At 54.1% G+C, this 17,640-nt stretch overlaps 2 protein-coding genes across 3 annotated transcripts; one reads left to right on the top strand and one right to left on the bottom strand.

The window, feature by feature from the left end:
* Window positions 1-266: 266 nt before the first annotated feature.
* On the bottom strand, window positions 267-11,118 carry MVK (mevalonate kinase). Of its 2 annotated transcripts, none has more exons than XM_058036859.1 (10): window positions 11,033-11,118; window positions 10,800-10,947; window positions 9,927-10,074; window positions 8,766-8,921; window positions 6,887-6,990; window positions 6,024-6,069; window positions 5,114-5,204; window positions 4,603-4,719; window positions 2,027-2,180; window positions 267-1,772 (listed from the first exon to the last, which is right to left on the bottom strand). In XM_058036859.1, exons 1-10 carry the CDS (start codon window positions 11,108-11,110, stop codon window positions 1,636-1,638), a joined length of 1,179 nt encoding a protein of 392 aa, XP_057892842.1. In that variant the 5' UTR covers window positions 11,111-11,118; the 3' UTR covers window positions 267-1,635. The 2 variants fall into 2 exon arrangements, with proteins under 2 accessions (XP_057892842.1, XP_057892841.1); XM_058036858.1 differs by having other exon boundaries at window positions 267-1,728.
* Window positions 11,119-11,320: 202 nt separating this feature from the next.
* Window positions 11,321-15,412, top strand: MMAB (metabolism of cobalamin associated B). Its single transcript, XM_058036969.1, has 9 exons — window positions 11,321-11,400; window positions 11,519-11,577; window positions 11,655-11,748; window positions 11,851-11,908; window positions 12,339-12,411; window positions 12,558-12,655; window positions 12,966-13,030; window positions 13,584-13,643; window positions 13,790-15,412. Exons 1-9 carry the CDS (start codon window positions 11,321-11,323, stop codon window positions 13,875-13,877), a joined length of 675 nt encoding a protein of 224 aa, XP_057892952.1. The 3' UTR covers window positions 13,878-15,412.
* The last annotated feature ends 2,228 nt before the right edge of the window (window positions 15,413-17,640 follow it).

Here is a 17,640-nt window from a genome sequence, read left to right as displayed (position 1 = left end):
GCATCCCTTTGTGCCAACATCACAAAGTCGACACATGTAAGTGGTTAAAGTCAACACGCTCCCAGATCCTCACATTGATTACACTGTATTAGAAAATGGTAAATTATTTATCAGCCTTTCTGACTTGTGATTAGTGTAAAGCAGCTCTCAGATGCAAATTGGAATTGTAATTAGACATGTAGAAAGGCAGCATCTGAGACCTGCTTTCCTGAAGCAGTGTAAGGTGCTTTTTTCCTTTTGTATCCAGCATAATTATCAAAGAACACTTTGCACATAAAAAAAAAATCGATGGATTTATTAAAACCAGAGACAGTTTTACATGGGATCAGGGAACTAAAGCTGGTCACCATGATGCTAGGGGGTTTAGAGCTAGAACATCTCAGCTTCTCACACTTGATTTTTTTTTATCCGTGGGCTGGAAGGGGAAGGCAAATTCCCCACCTCTGCCAATTCATTACTCAGCTGTGAGTGAAGTGATTGTTGAACACAGCTACACTTGAAAACCCACTTAAAAAACCCACCCTAGACAAACAGAGTGATGATAAAACCCTCTTGGCAGGTACAGCAGAGACCACAGTCCCTCAGAGTCAGCTCATGACTCCCAGAGATTCTGGCCTCAGCCACTTCCCCTTCATTCTGCGGCACAGCTCATTAAAATTTCAGGAGTTAAAAATGCATTTACATTTGTGTAATAAGTCTAAATGCATTTAGGTTTTAGAGTTTGTCAACTGCAACTTATGGCAAGCTTTTGAGGACGTGGTTTGGGTTTCTTTCCCCTACTTAATTACACCAAAGTAAACCCAACACCAGGCAGGGTCAGGGCCATGCTGGTTCAAGAGTGAAGTGTGAGAGAACAGCTTTTACAAGGAGGAATTTTAAGCCTGCCCTTGGCCTGGAGCTGCCCTCCTTGCAGGTGCTATTTGAGCCAGACCTCGCACATGTGAATAAAAACCAGAGCCTGACTACAGGACTCTGCTTATCAGCCCAGGCAGAGATTATGGAAAAGAGTGGAAATCAGTAATTTCACTAGAATTGTGCTTTATCTTGCATTTTAATTATCCAACACTTAATAGCAGGGAAGAGCTGTATTAAAGGTTTCCTCTTCACTGGGAATGTAGTCCAGAAGAAACAGAGACCTGGGCATCAAGCCCTGAGATGCCAAAGATGCTCTTCACCCAAAAACATCAAAGTACCATGCACATCCACCTTGCCAGCTCCCACAGGACAGCAGGGATGAGGGGAGAGACACCACACACATCTGAAGCAGCAAAGTGTCATTATCCACCCTGGAATCCAGCCAAGCCCCTCTCCTCCTGCCCCTTGGGATCAGCACAGCAGTTGAGGAAGGAAATTCAAACCGGGATTTTTGACAGCCTTGGTCAAACACCGCTGGGTGGGAGCTCCCAGGCCTCCATTGCAGCCCCAAATCCCAGTGACACCAGGCCCCAGACTGGCTCCATCCCCACATCTGGAGGCCCTCAGCCACACAGGAGAGGGGAAAGAAGTTTCCAGGCACGTGGGCACGCAGAGCTCCGAGGAGGTGGTGCCAGGAGCTCAGGGCTGCCAGGGCAGCAGCTCAGCTCTGGGCGAGCGCGTGCAGCACTTGGGCACTCAGGGAGGAGCAGGAGTGCAGGGTCACCCCGGGGGCCCCAATCTTGGTCTCCCAGCATTCAAATCCACAGGCACACAAGTCTTGCTTGGCTGCTTCCACGGCCAGAGGGGAGGTGTCTGCCAAGAGCAAGGCAAGAGCAGCCAGCGAGTCAGCTCGGCCACTGCAGGGAGAGGGAAAGGGCCATGGCTCCTCCAAACACAGCCCCTGGCACAGGGCCAGTGCCCTCGGGGGCTGACACACATAAATGAGCACTCTGAATCACACACTGCAAGCCACAGTGCCAGGCAGTGCTGGGACACATCCCACCCATTCCTCCAGAGCCAGAGCAGGGCTGGCGGTGATTCCTCTGCTCCCAGACCTGCCCCCCACCCCGAGCTGTGAGGAAGAGGAAGATGCCCAAGGGGCTGTACTGACCTGGTGGCAGCAGGGTGATGCCACAGCCACCCCCACCAGCCCCTGTCAGTTTGCTGTGCAGGCTGTGGGATGCTGTCACCTGGCACAGCCTGTCCAGGGAGGGGTGGCCCACGCCGAGCACATTTAAGTGGTGTTGGTTTATGTCAAAGAATTCCTGAAAGCAACAAAAAGAGAGGAGATGAGAACACATAGAAACACTTTAGAGCAGAGGCAGCCCTGCCTTCCCAGCCACCCCTTCACAACCACCTCATTTATGCAGAAATTTGGCCACCAGGACCAAGGAGAAAGGTCAGGGCAGAGTCTGATCTCTGAGCTGCTCATGTGTCCCTGTCCCCATCACAACTTGCACAGTGACCTGCACATTCCAGGAAAATCCTGATCACTGCAAGCTGCCAGCAGGAATTTTTTCCAGAGCTCTCCAATGCCCCCTGACTGCCTCTCCTCTGCCCTGTCACTGAGTGCTGGGCAGGAGGCTGTGCAAGGCCCCTCACTGGCCGTGGGAAGGGCACTGAGCCAGCAGCTCTCATTCCTGGCTGTCACCCTGCCCTGCCCTGCAATCCATCCAGCAAAGCCAAATCCAGGGACTTCTGACACGGCCGAGGCGTTGCTGGAGAGGTGACACAGAGGGAAATCCCTTTGTTTGCTCTGTGCTGCACCTCTGCCTCCTCACAGGCAGGGAGCCAAGGAGCAGCACCACGCTGGGAATCTGGCACCCAGCTCAAGTGGGGTCGAGAGGGTCCTTCCCTCAGGGAGCAGCACTGAGAGAGCCCACCCTCCTGGCAGAGCTGTGGGAGCATCCCTGCCACGCTTCCCAGCCTGCCAGAGCAGCTGCTCCTGGAGAAAGCTGCCCCAGCAGCAAGGTCCAAACAGCCCAAGGGACGGACAGCACCACACAGAAATGGAAGTTACAGCTTCTCCCCTCCCAGCAGGACAGGTGAGGAATTCAGGAGCAGAGGGAAGGGCTTGGTCTGTGATTGAAGCAAGTCTGGAGCAGGGCCAGAAGCAGACAGGAGCTCCCTGAGCACCACAGGGCCCTCCCAGCCCTCCCCCAGCAAGCAGCACTGAGCTGCTCCCTGCCTGCAGCTCCCGGAGAGCCAGGAGGGCTCTGTGCACAGGGAGCACAGGGCAGGTGTCAGCCACATCCCCCTCCCTCAGCTCCACCCAGGAATCCTGCCAACCTCACACAGGAGGGGACACTGCAGAAAGAATCCCTCTCCCACCTCCAGAGAGAGCATTTCTGCCCTGTGTTTGGGAAGAGCAAGGAGTGGGTGGCAGGCAGAGCTCAGCCACCACCCACTCCAGGCTGGGCAGGACACACATCCATCCAGAGGCCTCTTTATATGCCTGAGTGAGGGCACAGCAGTGGCTGTGATGATCCAAGACACCTGTCATCTCCTGATCCAGAATCTGCCAGGAATCCGATGACAGCTTATGACACACTAGACTAGTTCCATGGTTCTGGCCAGAGCTGCACATCTCAGAAACAGCCCAAAAGATGTATTTATATATCTGTGTGCTGCATCTCATCAGCTGGGCCTCTCTGGGCTCTTCAAGCACAAGACAAAACAACAAGATTCAAGACAGGAACCTGCTCACCGCAGTGCTGCTGCCCGGGTGTGGGACACAAGGATGCTCTGGCATTTTCCATGTGAGGAGCTCAAAGCACAACTCAAATTATCCCCTCTCTTCCCTGTCCCCTGACACTTCTGACAGCCTGAGGATGTGGAATTAAGATGAGTTGTATGAAGCTGTGCTGTGAACAGACCTCCCTCAGCTGATGGCAGCTCAGCTCACCGTGAGGGGGCCAGAATCCCACCCTGGTGCCAAGGGAGCAGGACTCTGCCATGGGAACAACCCAGAGCAAGAGCAAGGACAAGCAGAGATCCTCCTGAGAGCCGAGGGGAAGCATCCAGATGCCAACAAGGACTGGTACCAAATGGTTCCTGAGTGTCCAGGCTGGCTCCCAGAGCCAGGCCAGGTTTGCCTCAGCTGGGACACAGACACACATCCCTCCCCCAGGGGCTGTGGAGCAGCATTACAGCACTCTCAGCACTTCTTCCACTCGGAATCCTGTTCCTCCCCCTCCCCAGCCTCTGTTCTTTGAGCAAAGCCAAGACAAACAGATCTTTGTGTGCACCTCGTGCATCAATGTCAGGTCAGCTCTGGGCACAGCTCTGTCTGTGGCTCTCTGGAGCCAGGATGAGCCTGGAGCACCAGGAGCTGGCTGGGAACCAGTCAGTCCATCACAAACCAGTGGCTCTGGCAGTGACAGAGCTGTTGATTCACAGGCAGTGACTGCCAGAGCTGTGGCACTCAGTGTAAGAGAAACAAACCCTCCAGAGCCACAGGTCCCCAGAGCCCCAGCCCTGCACACAGCTGGGAAGAGGCACCAGCAGCAGCTTCTGTCTCCTGGCTCCAGGAAGGGCATTAAAAGCAGCACACCCAGACCATGGTTTCACTTAGAACTGAACATTTCCTGCTATCACTTTTTTTTTTTCAGATCTAATGTTCTTTAAATGACATTTTGATGTTCAACAGTAACAGTGGCTAAAAATACTGGCAAGCAAGCCCCTTACCTCCAGCACAGGGTAATGCTCTGCTGATGGATTTGCAGGCATGGCTTCCAGAACACTTTGGCACTCCTGAGAAATGGCATCGATGGAGTCCAGCACTGGGTTCATTATGGCAGGGAACTGGAAAGGGGGAAGGAGGGATGTCAGGTGCCTGCTTGCTGCTCTTCCAAAACCACTGGGAGGAAACTGGTCCCAGTCTCCTTGAGCTGGGCAATTCCTCACTCATTCCCAGAGCAGGGTGATGGTAACCTGCTCCTGGCTGCAGAAAAGGGAGGAAGAGAAGGAAACAGGCCAGAGGAAGGAACTTCTCTTTTCATGGTTGCAAATTGGTGGTTTTAACTCCTGTTAAACTGGAGGAAGGGAGGAGATGAGCTGAAACCCCATTCCCAAGCAGCTGGGAGATAGGAATACAGTGGCTACAGGAGAGATGTCCCAGAAGATCCTGTGGGACCTGCAGTCCAGGGTTATCTCCCAAAGGTTATCCCCCCCATCTCCATCCCACAACCACCTGCACCTTCAGGATCTTCTCCTTTACACCAGCCACCAGGACCTTGGTGCTCCGAGGGACTTTGGTGTTGGTCAGCAAGATCCTCAGTGTGGGCACCCTGGAAGCAACAGGAGACAGAGAATCCCAGAGTGCTCTGGATTGGAAAGGACCTTAAAGTTCATCTCATTCCAACCCCCTGCCATGGGCAGGGAACATCTCCTGGCCTCTTTCCTTCACACTCCCCAAAGCTACAGCTTATTCTGCCTCAAAAGGCCTCTTTGAGCAGGAACCCAAGATCAGGAGTCCCATTCATTTTATAAAACTTCAGCAGGTGTTGCAGTGCTGGCTGGGCTCAGGCTTGTTCCTCCTGGATACAAGGAACAACTGTACTAGAGCTATAAATAGTACTGTAATGTATTTACTAAAATCCATGTTTTTCAAGCAAATTTTCTCCTTTGAAATACTCTCTACAAGAGTAGCCAGCAGTGGCCATTAACTGCTAATAGAGCAATTTCATGCACTGTGGAAGATTTTAATGGAGTCAGATTATACTTCTCTGGCAGGAGGCAGAGGGAACACTCAGGACCCAGATTTCTCTCTGCCAATGGCTTTTCCCACCACCAGGTAAGCACAAAGTTCCCCCTCCCCACAGTGTCATTTGCTGCCAGGAGCAGATCCATTCCTGCTGCCCATAATGCCATGAAATTAATATTGATCCTTTGTGCTGTGTTCATCTAATGTCAGATAATGACCAAACGTTTTACTGTCCCCATCCACCCCAACAACTGAGGCTGCCCACACCCAAAATGGGGCTGCAGAGCCCTTCCCACACTCCAGCCATCTCCCATCATCCTCATACCCTCCAACACCCACCCAGAGCCTCTCTGACACGTTCCACCCACCGTGTGTGAGGGTTATTTTTAAACTCCAATATTACCTCTTTAACGGTGTGATTTTTCCTGCTTGGTATCTCAGGGCTCCACCTAAAGTAAAATACATGTTATTGTCTCAGCAGAGAGCGAGCTGAGAGATAACACAGGAGGTTTTTCATCTTCAGAACCTCACCCGGAGCCTGTGACAGTAATTGCAAGAAACACCAGCTAAATGAACCCATGTTCTCCAGCAGCACAGCCCTGCCTCACCCTGCTGCCTTAATGAGAGGGTCTGGCTGGACATGCTCAACCCAAGGCCTTTCCCTTTGCTCTCCTCTCCTCCAGGATCACACCAAATAATTTTTGAAAAGGCAAAGAGTTTGGCCAGCATGAAGCCTTTGCTGAGAAAACAGAATCCAGCAGAGCCAAGCACGTGGGATTCCATGGAGTGAAGTGGTGTGCACTGGTGTCAGCAGCCATCCTGCAGCACGGAATTTCATTGTCCAGAAGGAATGTCTCACTTGGCTCCTACCCTCACAGAGCCACTGTGATTAGGTCTCATTAGAAAGATTATTAAAAGTCTCCAAGGACACTTTCAAAACACTGGGAAGTCTCTGCTAATTGAAACTAAATGACAGCTGTCCAACTGCATTTTCCCCTGCATTATCCCTAGGACAGGATTAGGTTTCTTTGTTCACTGCAGAATGTTTCAATATCAGTTATTTGCAGCAAGGTCTCTGCCCTGTGGCACCTGCCTGGGGGGGACAGAGCTCTGGTGTTCCTGCAGCCCATTCCCAACATTCCAGCTGGCTCCAGGCCCAGCTCACAGATGGGGCAGACAGAGACAGGGGAAGGATTCCCTGTGCTCAGGCCTGAGCAGGGAGCTGAATTTGGGAGTTTCTGCCTGAGAAGCAGCAAAAACACCTACCCCAGGTGCCAACAGCATTGTCCACACCCGATGGATTGCCGTGGATCACCTGCTCCCCTCGGAAGGCCCAGCTGTTAATCAGGGTCAGCTCTTCTTCTGTCCACCTGGAAGGCAAGGAAATAACTCCAAACCAAACCACTCCAAACCAGTGGAGAGGGAGGGATCAGGTTCAGGGGGAAGATCCCAGCTTTGGCCTGGTGTAGATCAGATTTAGTCTGGAATTCAGTCTGGAATTCAAGTCCAGACTCATCCCCACCTCACCAGACAGGGAGTGTTAGCACACACACTGGAAAGGCTGAGGGAGCTGGGATTCTTCAGGAGAGGAGAAGCTTTGGGGACACCTCATTCCAGTGCCTGAAGGGCTACAAGAAAGATGGACAGAGACTATTCACAAGGACCTGGAATGACAGGACAAGGGGGAATGGCTTTAAGGTGACAGAGATTGATGGGATTAGATTGGATACCAGGAAGAAATTCTTCCCTGCGAGGGTGGTGAGGCCCTGGTGGGCAGGGACACCTTCCACTGTCTCAGGTTGCTCCAAGCCCCATCCAACCTGGCCTTGGACACTTCCAGGGATGGAGCAGCCACAGCTTCTCTGGCAGCCTGTGCCAGGGCCTCACCATCCTCACAGGGAGGAATTCCCAGTTTCCCATCTAATCCTGCTCTCAGTCAGCACAAAACCACACCTCTGACCCTCCCTGCACACCACAAGTCCATTCAACAGGCATTCCATGCTGGGGCAGAGGCATAAATCCAGATTTTGAGAAAGCCTCACAGTGCCTTACAAGGCAATGCAGAAATTCCAAGAGCCACCTGCTACCCAGAAACTGCTCCCCTTCACTCCTGCTTCCCTGGGCCTTGGCTGAATGTCCTTATCCATGTCCACACACCTTGCATTCCACCTGCCAGGATTTAATCTGGGAGCACTCAGCAAACAGCTCCCAGCAGCAGCCTCAGGAACAGGAGTAAACCACTTGTTCCTAATCCTCTTTGAGAGGCTGCAATTCCTCCCGACACAGGAGCCTTTCCATCCTGCTGTTCTTTTCTTGCCATGGGAAGCAAAACCCCTCTGAAGTCTGACACCCCCAGCTCTCTGCACAGCAGCTGGAAGGCAGGAATTATGCTGGATCCATGCTGAAGCCACGGAGGGTGAGCAGGGAATGAAGATATCTTTGCTGTAACACTTGGAGCTGCCTTTTTATTCCCCAAATTTGGGAGATTTGCTCAAGTGCTCCCAACAAGAACGTGTTTCTGGGGCAGAACACAGAACCACCCTCCTTGCTGTCTCGCTCTCAGCCCCACACAACAGAGGTTCTGCCCCTCCAGCTTTGATTTTGAACAGCTTCAGAGCTCCCTCTCACAGGGGCACAGCACTCCAGGCTTCCAAAGGGGAGCTCCAAGGGCGGCAGGAAAGAAACTCTCTTTCATCAGGTACTGATAAAAGGGAAAGACAGGCAGGAGATCAGGGGGAAATGTAGCACATGCAGAAAAGAATCCATGGGAAATGCAAAAGAAACCCAGAAAGGATCCTCGAGGACTCAAAGCAAAACCTGGAAGGTGCTCAGAGCCAGAGGAAACTGAGGGTGAAAAATTTCAGTGTGTTTTATTTGATTGAAAAAATAAGGGGTTTTCCTCCCTTTTTTACAGTGTGTTTTTCTGACCCTAAACAAGGGAAACAGGGGGAGTTTTACAAAGTCTGGGACAGGGCTGAGGTAAAGAGTTAGGGCTGGGAACACTGGGTATGGACAGGAGATGGGCTCAGGGTGTCACCTGTGGTGACAGCCAAGACAGACCAGCAGAGGTGGCAGTGCCAGAACTCGTGCAGGCAAAAGGGAAGGTGGGGCACAGAGCTGTGCATGCCAGGCTGGAATTCCTTACCTGGCTGTGGATTCTCCCTCCTGCAGTGGGCAGGAGATGGCCCCACACAGCATGAGCAGGGCTGCAGCCAGGCACACAGCATAGGCAGCACTGGATCCCAGCCCTGCTCCCGTGGGCAGCTCCGAGCACACCACGATGTCCACGCTGGGAACATCCCTGGGAAACAGACACACACACAGGCACTGGCACAGGGACTGGCACCAGCACCCTGAGTTCCACCCCCACACACAGGAACTGGCACCAGCACCCCGAGTTCCACCCCCAGACAACATCAAAAAGGCAGAGAAGCCAGTTAGGACTGATCACAGGGAAAGGTGGGTGAGAATTGGCAAATCTGCACACGCATCTGACACACTGGGGCTGCAGGAGGGATCACTCCTGAATGGAGCAGCCTGGGCAAGCACTTGAGATGGAATAAAGCCCTCCTGAGCTGGAGCCATGATTGGCACAGCTTGTCAGGCTGCTAGAAGGGGGCTCTTGGTAACTAAATACCTGAGCAGCAGCATAAAGAGCCCCCTCAGAGGTCGTTGTAAATATATTTCTGAATAAAATGTAAATATCCCAAATCTGTAATTGCACAGCCACATCCCACTGGGGCAAGAGGCTGGTGGGGAAGATGGAACATGGATATATCCACGAACCCTTTGCTCCACTGAACACACCTGGGTTGTGTTATAGACCCCAAAATAAAGCCCAAGAGCTTTTCAGGGCTGCTGACAGCCCCAGTGCCACCCTGAGACTGCAGGGAAACCACAACCCAGCTGCACATCCCAGCTCTTTATCCTTGGATTTCTTGGATGAGAAGATGGAAGTTGGGCTCTGCTTTGGTTTCTGGCATTGCCCTGAGCACCCATCCAGTCACTGATGGTGCTGGACAAGGCTGGGAACTGGAACAGCCCCACATTTTCAGTTTTAGGCAGATTCAGCCCATAAAGAGATCAGACTTAGTTCAGACAATAAATTCACAGCTTATTTCTGTTTTGCCAGCCTAAGCCAGGATGACAGGAGCTGCCTGCCGTGGGGAGGGGTGTGTGTGTTGTGACTGTGGCATGAACTGCTCTGCTTTCAGCCCTCAGAACTAAGTGAGAGCTGACACTCCCAGCTCACCTGCCTGAAGCACCCACCCAGCACCAAAAGTTTGGGGCAGGAGCAGAGCCTTACCCATACTTAGCAGAAATAGCCAGGCACATATACAGGAAGGCAAGAGTGGCAAGACTGTCTGGAGCTGAGGCCCCAGCAGCAATTCCAGCAAACTCCCTCAGTGCATCCAGCTGTTCTACACTGGGAGACTTGGACTCATCACCATCAGCTATGGAAGCAAGCAGGGGAGAGTTTAAACACTTAAAAACCAGGGAATTGTTACACTGAGAGCAGTATTTACAACAAAACCTTCTGTTACAGCAAGCAGAAACAGCTGGGGCCCATTTCAGGTTCCACCTGAGGATCTTCCATGAAATAAAAGCAAAATCTCCACCAGGCACTCTGAAATCCCAGGGTTTCCATACTCCATATTTCCAAATGTTTCCCTGCCTACACCTGCCATTGCATCCATCCACAATCACTATGGAAAACGTGGCAACTCACAAACTCTTCATTAAAGGACGTGGATTTTGGAAGTGGGATATCCTGGGGCTCCAGCCAGTGCAAGGTGCTGCAGAAATTTACTGTGAGGGCTGGTGTGGGACAGACGGGCAGGAAAACAGACCCAGGCTGGCTGGAGCCACAACAGCACCAGAACAAGTCCGTGGAACCCAAACCAGGAGGGGACAGGGCCACGCACGGACACCTGAGCATCAGCGGGGCCACGAGGGGAACGTAAATAACTGAGAGGGGCAGGAACACGTCAGTGAGCGGGGTCAGAGAGAGCGAGACCCCAAAACACTGCAGGGAGGACAAATAACCCCACGGGGGTCCCTGCAGAGCCACCCCATGGAGGGGTCCCAGCACGGTCACCGGGGTGTGACAGGCACCGAACGGCACCGAGAGCCCCTCAATGCCCCGGGGCAGCTCCTCCTTCCTTCCCCCGGCCCTTGCCTGCGATCCGCTCCCGCAGGGCCCGGAGGTCGGGGGTGTCCCAGCTCCTCCGGACGCCGACGCCGGGCAGGGAGATGCTCAGCCGGCCCTGAGCGCCGGGCCGCAGGCGGAGAAACGTGCGCAGGTCCAGCGCCACGGCCAGGGCCACCTGCGGGCGGAGAGCGGGGGTCAGCGGGGCCGGGCAGCCCCGGTTACCGAGCCGGGCAGCCCTGGTTTCCCCGCCGTGCCCTCACCTTGCCCAGCACCACGGCGTGCTCCCCGTGCAGGATCACCTTGCCCGGCGCCGACACCGCCAGCTCCCGCGTCCACATCGCCGCACGGCCGGTACCGACTGACAGCCCCACACACCAATCGGGGCCGCGCCTTGCCCCGCCTCCCTGCGCTCAGCCAATAGCCGGGCGTCGTGCGAGGGCGGGACTTTGCGGGCGGCCAATGGGAAGGGGGCGTTGCGGGGTGGCGCGGCGCTGGGGTGACAGCGTGGGCTGAGGGCGGGACGGCGGCGGGGACGGCGGCCGGCAGGGATGTGGCGGCGAGCGGCGGTGGCGGCGGGACGGGGCCTGCCGGGGATGGCGGGGCGGCGGTGGCGGAGCGGGGCGGGCAGGTGAGCGTGGGAGGGCCGGGACCCCCTCACGGCGTTGTTCCGTCCCTCGCGGTGTCGTTGAGTCTCTCACGGTGCGTCCCCCCCTCACGGTGTCCCCTCACGGTTTGTGCCTCCACAGCCCCGAGCGCGCCGCTGCCGAGCGGGCCCCGAGGATCTACACGAGGACGGGAGACTCAGGTAGAGCCCGGGGGGCCCCGGGGGCCGCGGGCAGAGCTCCCCAGGCGGGCCCTGAGCGCCTCCCGCCCTTCCCAAAGGATTCTCCAGCACCTTCACCGGGGAGCGGCGGCCCAAGGGCGACCGGATCTTCGAGGCCCTCGGAGCCACGGATGAGCTGAGCTCGGCCATAGGGTAAGCACCGGCTGGGAGTATCCAAATCATATAGAAAAGTATGTTTGTTGTGATTTCTTTATTCCCAACTAATTCTGTTTTGTTTTTTTCTCTCTACCCAAGGCTGGCCGGTGAGTTTAGCAGTGAAAAGGGTCACACGTTTGTTGATCAACTTCATAAGGTGAGTATTAATGATAAATCTTCATTCCAGTGCTATTAAAACATGGACTCCTTAATTTTAGCCACAGTGCTCCCACTGACACACAGGAATTCAATACATTTAGTATTACAATATCTAAATCTTTGAGACTCCCTTGATTGCTCTCTAAGAGGCAAATTTCTTTAACCAAGAAGGAAGTTGGTAGATGAAATTATTAGTTATGGGCAGACAGATTCATCTCTAGGTTTATTCTAAGTCAGATCCACATATGAACATGAGTTTTGTTGTAACAGAGCTCCAGGTTTGAAACTGGGACACAAACAACCACAAGGGCACAGCAGTGACCCAGGTCCTGCCTGGGCAGCCTGTGAGTTTGGCTGATCAGCTCTGCTGAGCACTGGAATGCAAAAAGCCATGGCTGGCAGTGACAGCAGTTGTGGTTTCTGTCCAGGTGCAGTGCATGCTGCAGGATGTGGGCTCCAACATTGCCACGCCACTCTCCTCAGCCAGGGAGGCTCACCGCAGTAAGTCCTGCCTGTCCTGGGCTGGTGTGAGTGCTGGGATGCTGAGTGTTTGGTTTCTTAGAGCTTGCTGATCCAAGAAAGCAAAATGAGAGCTCAGCTTGTTGTCTGAATCACTTTTCTCCAGCTGATTCTTCTCCCCTCTGTAGAACGAACATCATTCAGCGAGAAGCCCATCCTGGAGCTGGAGCAGTGGATTGACAGCTACTCAGAGCAGCTGCCTCCCCTCAGAGCCTTCATCCTGCCTGTAGGTGCTGCCTGTGCCCCTCATTTCCGTGGGGTAGCCCTGCTGCACTGCTTACCATGGGAGGCTGCTATTCCCATGGGCAAACAGCAAGGGAAAAGCAGAGCCAAGGAGCTGGGAGTTACATCTGCCCACCCTGCTGTCCCTGCCTTGCCTGGCGTGGCACAGGGCTCAGCTCCATGTGTGAGGGAGGGCAGGGGGGCTGTCCCTGCCTTGCCTGGCGTGGCACAGGGCTCAGCTCCATGTGTGAGGGAGGGCAGGGGGGCTGTCCCTGCTGGGGCAGGCCCTCAGTGGTGTTTCCTTGCTGTTCCAGTCTGGAGGCAGGAGCAGTGCTGCTCTCCACTTGTCCCGAGCCGTGTGCCGCAGGGCTGAGAGGTGGTGAGTGCTGTGCTGGGGTCACCCTGAGGAAATGGGCATGGGGACACCCCAGTGACAGCAAACCAGGGCTGGGCTGGGGGTCCAGCCAGGCTTAACCCAATTGCAGGTGTGCAGGAGGCACAAAGTCAGGCTCTGTTCTTCCTTCCCCAACCTAAACGTTTTGGGATTCTGCAGCCACATCCAACCTGACCTTGGACACTTCCAGGGATGGGGCAGCCAGAGCTTCTCTGGGCACTCTGTGCCAGGGCCTCACCACTCTCACAGGGAAGAATTTTTTCCCAGTATCCCATCTAACCCTGCCTTTGGCAGTGGGAAGCCATTCTCTGTGTCCTGTCCCTCTGGGAGTGGGCAGAGCAGGGGGTTTCCAGGACAAACACAAACATTTCTGGCATCATTCACCCCTCCCAGATCCCCCTGGGAAGCAAAGATCCCTCACTTCTGCAGGAGTCAAAGTGGGGACTCCATGGGGGCATTTGGGTTGGGAGGGGGCTCCAGTTTTTGTGCACTCAGAGGTGGAAAATCAAACACCAGCATTTCCCTTTGCTTTTCCCAGTGTGGTCCCTTTAGTGCAAGCAGGGGAAGCAGATCCAAACGTGGCCAAGTATTTAAACAGGTAAAAAAATAAAATCCCAAACCATTCCCCTGTCCTACTGAAGCATTCCCTTAGTTCTGGGAATAAAACTGGGGGGTTTTGCTTCTCAACAAGCTTCTCTTCTGGAGTAAGATCACTGATTTTCCTGCTTTTCCCTTGCTTTCCAGGCTCAGTGATTATCTCTTTGTCCTGGCACGTTATGCTGCAATGAAGGAAGGGAAGGAAGAGAAAATCTACATAAAACCTGAGCCCTAGCTGGGAGCTGGAATGTTCTGCCCTTGATCATGGAAAACTAAATCCAGCTGACTGCTTTTGTCCATCAGGGAAGGGAGAGAGAACAAGCCTGGACTGGAAATGGGAGCTGCCAAGGATTTCCATGTGAAATAACCAGGACCTTGTTGATAAATCCTGAGAGGAAGAGAATCACAGAATATCCTGAGTTGGAAGGGACCCAAACACACCTGTCCTGTTCCCTGGGCCTGGCCCACACATCCCATGTGGGGATGGCTCTGGAGCCACTGCTTCTCCCAGCTGGGAGTAGAGGCAGGAGAATTCCATAACATTTTGGAGATGCCTTCATTTCCCTGGGCAGCAGCAGGTGCTGTGGGAAGGCTCTGACAGGACTCTGAGGGATGATGAAAGGAAAACAATCAGGAAAACAATCAGGAAAACAATCAGCTCCTCCTCTGAAGTCACAGTGCTCGTATGGAGCAGCAGCTGGAGGCCTTTGGGAATTGTGTCCACAGCTCTGAAATAATAAATGTGAATTTCCTTGTACCAAAGGGCCACAAACTGTCACGTTTTAGCAGCGAGCCCTGTGAGCTTTGCTGCTCCAAGTCCCTTCCAATCCATCAGCTCTGGCTGGAGCTGAGCTGCACAGATTTACAGGAATGCACCAAGAATTCCTTGGCTTTGCTGCCTCTTGTTGTGCATGTGAGGAATTCTCTGAGCTGACAATCCAGGGCATCCTCTGCCAGGAACAGCATGGAGGGGGTGAAGCAGGAAAGGCCAAATCCCAGGGTCTGTGTGCTGGGGGTGTCTCCATGGGGAGCTGTCCCTTGGAATGGTGGGTCCAGCTGCAGGAACAGCTGGGGGAGCAGAGCCCAGGGTTTGGGAGCAGTGAGGGTGCAGGAAAAGGGGGTTGGGGTGAGGAGCAGCACCCCAAGGGCCCCTGGAATGTTTGTCCATGGAACCCTGGGCAGAGCAGGCTGGAGAGAGCTCACAGCCACATCACACAATTCCAGCTTTGCACTCACGTCCAAGCTGCTTCCAGCTTGGAAATACAACTGGGAGGAACCCATGTGAACCCTGCTGGTGTCATTTTCCCCCCTGGGAATGCTGTGGGCTGCAAGGTGGTGATGCCCATCCAGGGCTTGTCCTGCTTTTAAATCCATCCTGCCCCTTTTCCCATTCAATTATTTGAGTAGAAGCAACCTTAAACTTATTCTCCAAGGAATCTCTGGCTCTGTGTCCCTTTCTGGGCAGTGAGGAATGCCCAGGAATGAGTGAGGAGTGCCCAGCACTAACAGATCACTCACCTGGGTTTGAGGCAGATATTTCATAGCTCTTGTTAATGCCCATTTCTCATGGAGTAATTTTCCAAGCCTCAGCCTGGAACACATCCCAGTGACAAATGCTCTGGATTTGGATGGTCCCATCAGCTGCAGTGTCACCTCAGCCATTCCCTCTGCCTGCTCCTGCCAGTTTTATGAGAGCTCTGGCTCTGGGACTGAACCTCAGGAATCAAGAGGCTTTTCAAGTTTAATTTAATAAAATCCTTTGCAATATAAATTCCTCATGAATGCTCCATAAATCAGCTTGGGGAGGGATTTATAGTATTTCCATTTTTTCCAGCTGGGGGGAAGAAATCTCACTACTGTTTTGGGACCAAAGCTGGCATTGTTTGGATTGCAAGGAGAAATAAATCAAGCTGCTACACTTAAAACGATGGAGAGATTAAATTTACTGGGGTGCTCCCCCAGCTGCCCCCTCCCTCTCCACCCACAGCAGTTGTTTCTGGAGGGCTGAGGCAGAGGGAGCTGCTGGGGTGACCCTTAGTGTGTTACTAAGCAGGGTTTGGCTTTAGGAGGGAGTGGAGACAAGGATGGGACATTCTGCCCTGAGAGTTGTCCCCAAGGTCACAGGACAGCCATGGGCTCTTGAGCTGGGGGTGGCTCAGGGGGGACCTTGTGGCTCTGCACAGCTCCTGACAGGAGGGGACAGCCAGGGGGTGTCAGGCTCTGCTCCCAGGGAACAGGGACAGGAGAGAGGGAACTGCACCAAACTGTGCCAGGGGAGGCTCAGGTTGGACAGCAGGAGGAATTTCCTCATGGAAAGGGTGCTCAGGGACTGGAACTGTCCAGGGAGGTTTGGAGTGCCCATCCCTGGAGGAATTCCTGGACGTGGCACTCAGTGCTCTGGGCTGGTGACAAGCTTGGGCTTGATGATCTTGGCTTTTCCAACCTGGATGATCCTGGAATTCTGTGATTCCTCAGGCTCTGGTGCACCCTCCTCACCAGGCTGGAGCAGAGGCACAGAGCAGCTGAGCTGCCCCTGCTCCCGACCCCACAAGGTCAGCCATGCAGCAGCAGAGTGACCAAAACAAAACCCAGCCTCTAAATCCAAATAAACCTCCCTTCCTCTGGGCTGGCAGTTGTTTTTCCAAGCTCTTTGTCTCTTCCCAGCCCTCCCAGCCATACAGCATAGGGATTCCAGTGCCTGCACCTCATTAATATCACGGGGGAAGGCAGATGCTTTGTCCAGGCTGCCCAGCTCCAGCGCCCAGCAACATTCCTGCCTCGCAGGGTGCCTGATCTGGGACTGCTCTGGAGCTGCCAGCACAGCCATATGTTGCTAAGGGTCGTTTATTCTTGTTTGTAAAATGTATGGCTGCTCCCAGCTTCCACACTGTCAAAACGAGAAGGACTGGCCCCAAAATCTCTTGCTGCATGATTGGATCAGACGCCCGTACATCTGTTAGCGCTGCAGGAGCTGTAAAATGGAATAAGTTGGGCTATAACTCAAGCACCTCGATTGCCACCACGATGTGGGAGCAGCACAACGGCTGCTGCTCCGCCAGCAACGCCACAAACATCCATCGTGCCAAGTCAGATGGAAATTTACACAAGGCAGCACTTCCTGGGCCAGGGCTCACAAGGGAGGAGAGGGATGAGAGTTCCCACCTTGTCAGGGTGTGCTGGAGCCCCAGCCTGGTGAGTTTTGGGGTGCACAGCCCTGGAAGTGGGGAGCCAACAGCTCCACTGGAGCTGCAGGAGCAGAGAGAACCACAGGGCAAGTCCTGTGGGCCCACAAGCTCCTGAAATCCCCTTTTAGCCTGGAAATGGGCAAGGAAAATCCCTCCGTGGAGCAGCCCAGGGCAGGAACCATCAGCTCTGTGCCTGACAGGAGCAATTGAGATTGTCTGTGGAGGAAGGGGTGTCTGGGACCCTCAGCTCCCCCTGTGCTGCAGCCTGGCACAAAGTGCCCACCCCAGTGCCCATCCCTGCCTTGGCAGGGCAGGCACAGAGGGGCAGAGCAACACAGGGAGGGCTCAAACCACCCCAGAGAAACTGGAGAGGGTCAGGATTGAAGACCTCAGAAACAGCCACAAAAGCAGCTTGTGAGCACCAGTTCAGGGCCACTTCCCCAGGTGGTGACAGTGCCAAGTGCCATGTGGTGTGACCAGCCCAGCACCTGCTGCAGGAGCTGCTGCACCTCTTGGCAAATGGGAACAAACACAAAAATGAGCTGCAGAGAGAGACATCAGGGATGTGGAGACCCGAGCACAGCACAGCTTCCTCTCCATCCTAACCTGGAATCCAGCATGGGGCACAGGTGCAGAACAGAGGGATCACACAGAGGGAACACCAGCCTGGGTGTGAGCCAGGGGATGGGGACAGCCTGTAGGAGCAGGAGAGGGGCAGCAGGAGCTGCTGTTTGCTCCTGAACACCCCGTGCCCGCAGCAGGCTGGGACACCCAGCTCTGCTCTGTGCCAGCACTGAGCGAGCACCAGGCTCC

Source organism: Melospiza georgiana, chromosome 18 (genome assembly GCF_028018845.1).
Source record: "Melospiza georgiana isolate bMelGeo1 chromosome 18, bMelGeo1.pri, whole genome shotgun sequence".
NCBI classification, from domain to species: Eukaryota; Metazoa; Chordata; class Aves; order Passeriformes; family Passerellidae; genus Melospiza; species Melospiza georgiana.
This window is presented reverse-complemented; position numbering and strand designations above follow the sequence as displayed.

Coding starts and splice junctions, on each gene's coding strand:
- MVK (XM_058036858.1), bottom strand. CDS start 11,110: ATGTGGACGCGGGAGCTGGCGGTGTCGGCGCCGGGCAAGGTGATCCTG. Junction 6,991..8,765: donor GAGGGAGAATCCACAGCCAG/GTAAGGAATTCC, acceptor CTTGCCTTCCAG/GTGGACAGAAGAAGAGCTGA. Junction 5,205..6,023: donor AAAATCACACCGTTAAAGAG/GTAATATTGGAG, acceptor TGTTGCTTCCAG/GGTGCCCACACTGAGGATCT.
- MMAB (XM_058036969.1), top strand. CDS start 11,321: ATGTGGCGGCGAGCGGCGGTGGCGGCGGGACGGGGCCTGCCGGGGATG. Junction 11,578..11,654: donor CACGAGGACGGGAGACTCAG/GTAGAGCCCGGG, acceptor CCCTTCCCAAAG/GATTCTCCAGCACCTTCACC. Junction 12,656..12,965: donor TCAGAGCCTTCATCCTGCCT/GTAGGTGCTGCC, acceptor TTGCTGTTCCAG/TCTGGAGGCAGGAGCAGTGC.